At 51.7% G+C, this 9,980-nt stretch overlaps 1 protein-coding gene across 5 annotated transcripts in view; it reads right to left on the bottom strand.

Moving 5' to 3' along the window:
- Positions 1–5: 5 nt before the first annotated feature.
- The window catches only part of Dennd1a (DENN domain containing 1A), a 555,957-nt gene continuing 545,982 nt past the window's right edge, over positions 6–9,980 (bottom strand). Inside the window, exons 20-22 of one of the 5 annotated variants that reach the window (XM_057754486.1) lie at positions 5,496–5,624; positions 2,928–3,186; positions 6–2,196 (exon numbers count right to left, since the gene is read on the bottom strand). In XM_057754486.1, coding sequence (XP_057610469.1) covers positions 1,012–2,196; positions 2,928–3,186; positions 5,496–5,624 — 1,573 coding nt within the window. In that variant the 3' untranslated portion in view covers positions 6–1,011. The remainder of the gene's footprint in view (positions 2,197–2,927; positions 3,187–5,495; positions 5,625–9,980) is intronic. The other 4 variants (XM_057754482.1, XM_057754483.1, XM_057754484.1 and 1 more) reach the window with 4 other exon arrangements.

Genomic DNA, 9,980 nt, shown 5'->3' with positions numbered 1-9,980 from the left:
TTAAATGGTTAGGCTGTTTTACCTTGATTTATTGAAAGGAATCAATTTTCAAGATTCATCAAAATCAGTAAGGTAAGAAGGAAAAGCAAGATCAAAGAAACAATAACAAAACATTTCATAACTTTGGTGACTTGGCCTCAGGAATTTCTACGCTGGCGAGAAGCTGGAGACTGGGGACGGCTGGCTTCCAGACCCCCACCTGTCTCAGGCTTAGAGGCCACATTTATTTACTTCATGGGGAATCGGGGGGGGGGGGGACTGAGGCCCCAACTGGTCCTGACGTAGGAGCTCAAACAGCTGTGCCTCTCCCTTTGTCTGTGCAGGAGACTTGTCCTTGGAGTTGGAATCTGGGTCACTGTTGCCCAGCTCTGCCTATAATGCTCCGAGTGGCAAGAGGCTGAGCCTGAACTATGATTGACATGCCCAGAGGTATGAGGGTGGCAGAGAGCTAACACTCAGATTTGTGGGTTTCTCCTATAATGGGGAGTTGCAGGTGTTCCCAAACCCTGAAAGGGCTGGTTGGAGCTGGGTTTGGAGCTCGGGCCCCCAGGAAGAACTCAGGTTTGGTGGTTAGGAAAGAGTATATTGCTAGAGATGTTTGGAGATGCCCACCAAGTGGAAATGTCATCCCAGGAATGGCCACTTTAGCCCCTCAAACACCTGTGTCCCCAAAGATGTGCTCACATGGGCATTACTGACATGTGCCCTGTGGGGCAGGGCCTGGTAAAGGAGAACTGGGCCTGAGAGAGGGCTTGAGCTTCTTGCCTACTCTTGGGTAACTGGAAGGAAGGCGGTGGGATATGGTTGGCCCAGCTGACCTCTAGTGCAAACCCTACATAGGGTGCTGAGGTGGGGGGCAGGTGGCTCTTCTAGGGTGGTACCATTTCCAGGGTCAGGCCTCAGAGATGGGCTGTGAAGGAGAGGGGGCAGCGAGAGTCCCTTTGCCCCAGTGGAACCTGGTCAGAAATGGGACACAGGGAGGCACGGTACTGGACGGTGGCATAGGCCCGCTCACTCGAAGGTCTCCCACTGCCTGCGGAGCTGCTCCACAGAGGTGGAGGCTGGGGCTGGGCTCGGGCTCACATCTTGCTTGGTTTTTCGTAGCAAATCTTCAAAGGGGTCTCTGGCCTGTGCAGGAGCAGAAGGCTGCAGGGCTGGTTCTAGACCCTGGGGGGATCTGGTAGACAGCAGTGGGGGTTCACCAGGCCTCAGGGCCAACCCCTGCTTGGCCTCAGCAGCTCTGGCACTTGAGCGGGCCAGAGGCAATGTTCGGATCCTGGAGGGGGCAACAGCTGGGGGGCCAAGTGGCTGTAGGGGACTAGTGTGGGCACCCATGGGGATCTGGCCAAAGAGATTGGGCATGGAGAGGGCAGATAGGTTGGGCTGAGACCTATGAGGGCCATAAAAGCCAGAACCAGACAATAAGACGCTAGGTGTATATGCTGGCCCCAGGGACGCTGGAGGTGTCCCCAAATGCCTGGCTGGTATAGTAGAGCCCAGGGACACAGTGGGTGGAGCTACTGGCAGAGATGGGACAAAGGGATTGAGTGGTGACTGTGCAAAAGGGGTGGATGTCACTGTGTGAGGGAAGCTGAGCTGGGGGGTGAATGGGGCAGCCACACTAGGGGTAGCAGGATGTGGTAGGATGGTGCTACCTGACCAGGCTGTGTTAAGTGGGTCCAGAAGGGCAAGCAGGGCATCACTGCCTGTGCCTGCAGCTCCTGGGGTTGGGCTGAGTGGCTGCAGAAGTTCTATGGGGCCTTGGGGGACAGCACTGGGGAGCTGCCCTGGCAATAGGGCTGGGCTCAGGGCAGCTTGTCTTTGCTGGTCCATCTGGAGCTGCTCTGAAGAGGAGTCACCAAGTGGGCCGCTGACAGCCTGGAGCTTGGCTGGGCGGGCAGTGGGTGGTGGAGGCACGATGCCCAGTTCAGGGGTCTTTCTGCCTTGTGGCCGGGGAATGGTGATGCTGCCTGGAGTTTGGGTGGGAGCCTCTTCCTTGGTGCTGGGGTTCAGGATGCTGTCCTGCTTCTGGGGTCTGTGAGGCAGAGCTGAGGGCTTCTCAGGGGTGGTGGTGGAGGGCTTGCTGGGGATGGCCATGTCGTCCTGACCCAGACTCCAGAGTTTTGTATATGGATGAGTAAGCTTCAAGGCTGCGGCCACGCTAAGGCCCCTCTCACTTCTGCACAGGTCCAGCCTCTGTGGGGAAGGAGGGAGGGATGATGATCACAGGCCGGCCCAGGCAACAGTAGAAAGTCCACCCACCCCCAACCCTTCCTGCATGCTAGACATGTGGCTTCTGGGATGGGGAGGAGCTGCAGGGACCCAGGCCTATCTGGATTCCAAGTCCAAGCCTGACCCACAAGCGGAATCCAGAGGAAGCTCTTTTGACAAAAGCCTATGCTTGTCAAATAGTTTTAGGAAAATATCTCCATCTGTGGGCCACCTAACAATGGTTTGGGCATCTTTGCTGTTTAGAGATTGTGGTAATCTTGATGACCCTCAAAAGGGCAAGGGTGGCTCCAGGCCTGGTTAAAGGTATATGGATCAGAGGAAAGGAGCCTGAGTCCTGACTCAGCCTCTGCTATTGGACCTAGGCACTTCTCTGGACCTAAGCTGCTTCATTCCCAGCAGGTGGGATAATTCGGATCCCAGAGGAGGGGACTGATAGTCACATCAGGAGAGCCAATCCACAATCCCTTTTGATCCAAGGAGTCCTGCAGCAGCACACACTTTGAGATGAGGACAGAGGCAGGCAGACACTCCCTGCTGTGCTAGCACCCTCCCCCATGACAGCTGGTAGCATGATATGCTGCTTGCAATGGGGCAGGGTTGGAGAAGGGGTGCTGGAGTGGTGTCTCCCTGATCTCTTCTACTCCACTGTGACTTGGAGGACCTACCTCATGAGCACGAGGCACCCATCGGCATACCTGGTAGTCAAAGCTCCCTGGCTGTTCCCACAAGTCTTTGGGGGCCCGGAGGTCCTCCAAGCTCTTGGCTTGGCTCAGTGGTTGCATTGCTGCCTCCATGTCTAAGCTGCTGAAGACATCTTCTAGAAGGTCAATGCTGGCAGCTCTATCAGGTGGGGCAGGGATAGGCCCCCAGGGCTCCCGCACTAGCTGCTCTGGGCTCTCAGTTTCATCACCTTCTGCGCTGTCCGATTCTTTCAATGTCCGGTATGGCTGTGGCCTGGGAGGAGACAAAGCCAGCTGGATTTTCCTTCAGAGCATCTATGGGAGCAGCAAATGGCCCTAGCCCTTGAGAATGCCCAGGCCCTAGGATCAATGTTTGGCAGTTCTTTGGGGGCTGGATTAGGTAGGTCTTCAGCATGCTTGGTGCTCTGGGCAGGATGCTGTGGCTCTCACTTGCTCTGAGGAGACCCTAAAGTGCTCCAGAGCTCAAGGTCTTTGTATGTAACACATTCAAACCTGGCAGGACTGGAGGCAAGGTGGCATTGCAGGTGGCATATGCATGTCTTTGTCCCATCTGCTTCCAACCTTAGCCTCAGAGGCTCAGGTCCAGAGCATGCATGGCTGCTCAGAAGCCCTGGTTCCATCTCTTGCTGTAGGAGCCTGGGTGAGTCACCTGACCTTGTGAATCTTAGCCCTGTTGGTGTGGTTGCACGAACAAGTACAGAGGGTACGCAGAGGCTGGTGACAACCACCTATGGCATGCATGGCTGTGTGTTCTGTGTATCCGCACATCACCTTTCTGGTGAGTTGGGTGTAACTCACAGCTGGTTCCTTTCGTGTTTTCATTGAGCCTCGGGCACCATGGATCTGTGAGGAGGCAGCACCTGCTCTGACCTCTAGTGGGGGCTGGCCAGTGTGGTGCCCTGCCTCTAGGGTCAGGCTGGCTGTGCACACGGTGCTGGTGAAGTGGGTGGAGGGCTCCACCTGCTGGTCATAAGGAGGCTGACACCAATGACCCACTAAAAGAAGGGAGGCAGCCATCAAACTGCAGTCTGGGACTTCCACGCCACTTTACAAATGAGGAAATTGAAGCTCAGGGAAGTTTAGTAACTCACCCTGTGCTTCACAGCACCCAGCGAGGGGTGGGCTGGAAGCCAAGACTGACAGTCTCCAGAGTCCTTGTCTCGCTCTGATCAAGGAACTAAGAGCCTTTGGAAGGGGTAAGGAGTCCTCCTTCCTAAACACAAGGACACAGCTGTTTATAACCCTTTGTGTTGTGAATTAGGATGGAATGGCTCCCCTTTAAACACACTGGTCTGAACTGGCTCTAGGCCCAGGCTAAAGAAGGGGATTTTAAGCACTGCTGAAATAAGGAAAGGTGGGGCTGCCTGTGTCGTAGAAGTAGAGGCCACACTGGTCCAGTACTGAGGAGCTGGGTTCCATTCCAGTACCATCAAAGAGGGAAGTGTCAGTCACCAGGGAACCCGAACAGCTGCTTTTTCACTCAGATGAGTGTGTTCTTTCAGCAGCTCTCTTTGTTCTAACTAGTAAAAGAGACATCAGGGGACACATCAGATCTGTGATTGCACAGACATTACTGTGCAGAAAAGCCAATTCTTCAAACATTTAAAAGAAAAAATGAATATACTGAAAAGGTGTATGTACAGATCAGGTACCTGGGACCAAGGGGGACACTGTCATCATCTGGCATTAGGAAAGAACAGTGGTGGGGAGTGGAAGAAGGGGCTGGCAGCTTTGGACTCAGAAGGTCCAGGATGAAGCCACGGGGCACTTGAGGTTAGGGAACAGAGGTGGGAGGGGTTGGGGGTGGAGGGACACCCAATGTGAAGGAGCTAGCCACTAGCACTCTGATAGATTGTAGGCACTTCCCTGAGGCTCTTGGGAAGAACATTTGTATGTAAGGTGAACCTTGTCTTCCTTTAAAAAAATTGTTTGTAATTTGTATGCAGCTTAGCTTATAACATAATTAAGATAAAATTAATCTTAAGAAACCCAAGTAGATCATAATGTAAACACACACACACACACACAACTTTTTTTTCCTGAGACAGAGTCTTGTATATAGCCTGTAACTTGCTATGCAGCCCAGCCTAGCCTCAAACTCAGAGTCCATCTATCTATCTTAGCCCCACAAGTTCTGAGACTGCGGGTGTACGTCACCACACATGGCTGATATGCTGCTATTCCCACGTTTCCTCTAACCCCAACTGGGCTTTTTCCTTACATTTGCCTTCCTGTCTCTGTGGCTTTCTAAGGTACACTGAGAAATAGGAGATCTGTAGTCGTGCTCACTGTGGCTACCAGTTCCATTAAACAAGTCATTTTCCCCTTGTAAGGAAAGGGGATTGATGCTTCTGCCTTACCTGTCACTTTTGTTGTTACAGCCTTGTGGGGCTGGCACAATAGGAGCCTGAGACCAGGCCTGTAGATATGGCATACACCTTGCCAAGTTGGCACCTAGGAGCTTTTCTCCCCAAGGTAACAAGCAGTCCCAACCCCCCATGCTCCCCCCTGCACCCAAAGAGTCACCAGGCTGAACCCAAGGAGCTGGAAGGAGGAAGAGACCATTCAAAAGGAGCAGAGAAGAAAAAGCTTTCAGTGAAGCTGGTGCTCGGGGCCTCTTCCTGTCGGCATTCCTCATCAGAGGAGTCTTCAGAGAGAAAAACAGCATAGTGTCGGAAGGGCTTTACCAGGCTGGACAGAGAGAAGAGAAGAGGCAGTTAGGGCACCATGAGAGCACAGGGTGGGAAGAAGGCCCAGGGCACCCACTGGGATGACTCCAAGTGGAGAGGAAGCTGGGTTTGCCATGTGTGTCAAGGGCCTGAAACTCTCATCTAGGCACATCTGACTTGATTACCCATTTCCAGAGATGCTCACTGCTCTCTGCTTTCAGTGAGTAGAACAGGCACTGCCGGCTGAGCGCTCCCTTCCCATCACACGCAATGCCAACGAAGAGAATTTTAAACCATGACATAGTTGTTATTTTTACAATTGGCCTCCCCAAACCTGTAGGCTCCATCTCTATAGATTCCATTAGCTGTAAATTGAAAATGTTTGAGTGGTGGCGCACGCCTTTAATCCCAGCACTCGGAGGCAGAGGCAGGCGGATCTCTATGAGTTCGAAGCCAGCCTGGTCTACAGCGCGAGTTCCATAACAGCCAAGGCTATACACAGAAAAGCTCTGTCTTGAAGAAAAAAGAAAAAGGAAAAAGTGCATCTGTACTGAACATGTGCAGTCTGTTTCCACTGTTATTTCCCTAATACAGCTCTCCAGCTAGCTACATAGCAGGAAAACTAGATTAGCTATAAAAAGTAACCTAGAGGTGGGTTAAAGTATATCGGAGGGTTTGTAGGGGTCTTTGCAAACACCACACTGTTCCAATGGGCATGAACACCCCAGTTTTTAGCATCAGTTCTCTGAGGATATTGCAACCCCCTTCATCTTCTTGTGGAAAATCACACAAGAGAAAAACTGGAAAAGAAGTGCTTAGGTTCCAGTAATGGCAGGTGGGACTGTGGGTGGCCACACCTCCTGCCTCTTTTTCTCTCTCTATAGCATGCATATCCTACTTTAATAACAGGGAAAGATTAAGGAAAAAGCAAGTTATGTGGAAACCAGCCCTGGAAAGACCCACTTCTGATTAGCTGCCTACTCTAGAGTCTCCCTCACATGCTTTTTCAGAGAATCTCTTTCATCTGTGATGTAGAAATTAAATATTCATTGTTATAAAAAATATATCTCCCTTGCCAGCCACCTGTGCTCTAGCTCTATAAACAAACACACAGCCCAAGGAGTTCACATCTGGCTCCTAGCAATTATGTACGGACCAGCAGTGCCCATGAGAGGCCACAGGTTCAGGAAAAGAGAGCCCAAACTGTGGCAGATTCAAATCCTGGCTCCACCATGACAGCTGAGGCCTCTAACCCTGCCCTGTCAGTGGCTGGGCTCATTGTGAAGAACCCTAAGAGGTGACAGTGAAGGTTTGGGGAGACGGAGGAGACAGGTATCAGGAGGGCCCTGGGGTGGCCAGTGCTGTGGTCTCCGTCGCTGGAGCTCCCAGGGCCACCCACAGCTCCAGCACTTGCGCCTGTGCGCCCTCACTTTCTTCCTAGTTCCTGAGGCCAGCCATTAGTCTCATCCCCAAACTTCAGTGGAGGCTGTGGCTTCCTGGGGAAGCTACTAGCCCTGCATCATGCACCAGGTGGTGGCAGGGCAACAGGGTTCTGCTGGCCTCCACTCCCAGGCTGCCTGGGTACCTAGGACAAGACACCTCAGCTCTTCCACAACTGGAGAAAGATTAGCTGTGGAAACACGCTGGTGGCAGGACGCTTTGGATGAAGAAACATGTCTCACCTGACCTGACACAGACTAGGTTCCTCTTGCTTTCATAACCAATGAGGCTGAGTAGAAAGGACAGATTAATCCTCTGCAAAAGGGGTGAGGAGAAAGACTCAGATGCTGGGGTACCCCTGCTCTCTAGCACGGCGCCATTTCCAGCTGGCACCAGGCAGCAAGGCCAGCATTTCCACTCCACTCTGGGCAGCTTGAGGTGCATGGTGGGAATGAATGGGTGGGCTGCAGGATCAAGCCCTGAGGTGTCTTCCCATCCACTACCGCACTTCAGCTGGAGAACTATCTCTGAGCAGGCATTCTGTCACTTAGCTTTGTGTCTGTCTATCCCCAGCACACTAACTGCTATTCTATCTAGAAGACCTGACCCAAATGTCATTCCTAGTATGTCTCTAAATTTCATCCCAAATGCTGTTACCAGGAGTTCCCAGATCTTCCTGGCTATGGGTCCTGGTGCATCATAGATCCTAGTTAATCTGCAATTCTGTTCCTGATTGAGGCCAGGGGTCTGACCATTGCTGCTATTCACCTGCATTAGTAGTTGAAGGGATGAGAGCTAGCATGCTGGGGGTCCCCCAGCCCTTCTCTAGGAGCACCTAATACTTCACACAGATTGTTTCATCACTTTAGAGCTCTGGTAGGCGTGCCCCTTCTTTGGATTCCCTACCTGCCTGCTGAGAGGCTTAGACATGGAGTATATAAGACCCAGGGCAGAAACCTTAAGATAGGGTTCAGGTTAAGACTACAGGCGTGAAGGGCCCTGGGATGGGCAGTGCTATGATTGCTAAGCACAGCAACCTAACATGCAGAACCAGCACACAAACTCTATAGTCCATCCGTCTAGCCATCGCCCCATTTGTCTGAGCACCTGTCTACCCAAGGGCCACTTCCTGCCTGTGCATAAGCAAACCTAGTGCTGGCCAGGCACTGGGGCCAGGCACTGGGGACTGCTGATGCAGGACAGAGAAGTGAGCAGATAAGTACACCAGGAGTACCTCAGGGGATGTAGCTTAGGCTGCCCTGAGGGTCACAGCACTAACTGTGGACAGACACAAGAGAACATAAATTCTCACCTGGGTCACAGAGAACTAAGTGCTTGGTGGCCCTCAGATGTACTGTGAATGTCTTCTGACTGTCACGGAAAGCATGGGCCTCTTCCCTGGCACAGTTCACAGTTCACTGACTGCCGCTAAGTCTGTCACATCCACAGAGAGCAAGAGCCTTTGTGCTGGCAGGACTTTGGTGTCATTAAAGTCCTGCAAGGCAGGGATCTGACGCCCAGAGTTCCCTACATGCCGTAAATGCAGCCAGCTTCATGCAGCCAGCTCTGTTGGCCAGGCTAGGCTCAGGTGTTCATTGCACAGCACTGCTTCTTGAGGGACAGGGCACTGGGTTGAAATGTGCCATGGGATTTGGTCAGCCCCAGCTTTGTCACGTCTAGGACACATGGATGGTGAAAACTCATCAAAGAACTCATACACTGTCCTGTACAGTTTCTCACTAACTCTTCATGACAAAAAAGTCAAAGCTCAGAGAGGGGAATCTCTTGGCTGGGGTCACACAGCAGCTGAAGCTGTATGAAGCTGGAACGGAAACCGGATTTGCCCGTCTGTCTTAACACTGCAGGGTTCTGCCACCTGTTTCCTGGAGCTGAAACAATGAAATGAGAGGTAGGGGCTCCCCTTCCACTTTAATGAAAGGTGAGGTTTCAAAACAAACTTATTTAAATTCAGCTGCTCATGCTCTCCCATGAAAGATACAGTCAGATATTTGTCAGGGATAAAGGATGAACTATTGAAAATGTCCAGGCTTAAATTTTTTATTAGCTAAAGGCAGAATATAAAAAAGTACCTCTTCCCTCATTAACCCAATTCAGCTACTATCCTGCAGTCTGCCCCCCACCATTTGCCTGAATTTTATTACATACAAAGGGGCTGTCTGGGAAAAGGCAGGCCTTGTTGAACTTGCCTATCCAGCAAAGACTGTGATGTCACGGCATGAGAGAAAGGCTCTGTCCATCATGGCTTGGACCTACCTATAATCCCCCTGCTGCCCCTGCCTCGTCCACTACCCTGCAGCTGAATTCCCATGCGGATGACTCCTTAGCCCTTTCTAATGTTTGGTTTCACGTGTCTCTGGTTAGTGCGCGTGTATGACAGGGGTGACAGGCGAGGCTGTTCCTTTTTAAATACCATGTCAGAGACATGGCATCAGGAAGCCGGTGTGTGCTCTGTGCTCTCCGCTGCTCCAGGATCGCGCTGACTTATTTTTAATGAGGAATATCTACATCTTGAGGTTTTTTATGTGTCACATTGTATGGACAAATCAGCCGCACGTCACGCTGGCCCAGAATGAAGTGCTGACAAATGTAGATGTTCTAATTTAATTGACATTTAAATGCACTTGAGATGAAGATGGGAGGAAATCAGCCAGGCCTTGGTCTCCCGAGGTACTGGCGGGACACCGCGACCATTTCAGAAGAACCCTTTCACTCCAGCACAAAGGGGCTTCACTTTGTAAATGACCTGGCGACTTTGGTCCCTTGCTGACACAGCCCTAGTGGGGTAACATGTTTAGAAAGGCACTGAGAAGGCCAGTCTGTGCACTTTTTGCCTCCTTTCCCTTTCTTTCCAGACACCTTGGCAAAGTCACTTTATCTTCTTGGACCCTGAGTTCTCTGCAAATGGAGATGCTGCTGC

This window comes from Chionomys nivalis, chromosome 22 (genome assembly GCF_950005125.1).
Source record: "Chionomys nivalis chromosome 22, mChiNiv1.1, whole genome shotgun sequence".
NCBI lineage: Eukaryota > Metazoa > Chordata > Mammalia > Rodentia > Cricetidae > Chionomys > Chionomys nivalis.
This window is presented reverse-complemented; position numbering and strand designations above follow the sequence as displayed.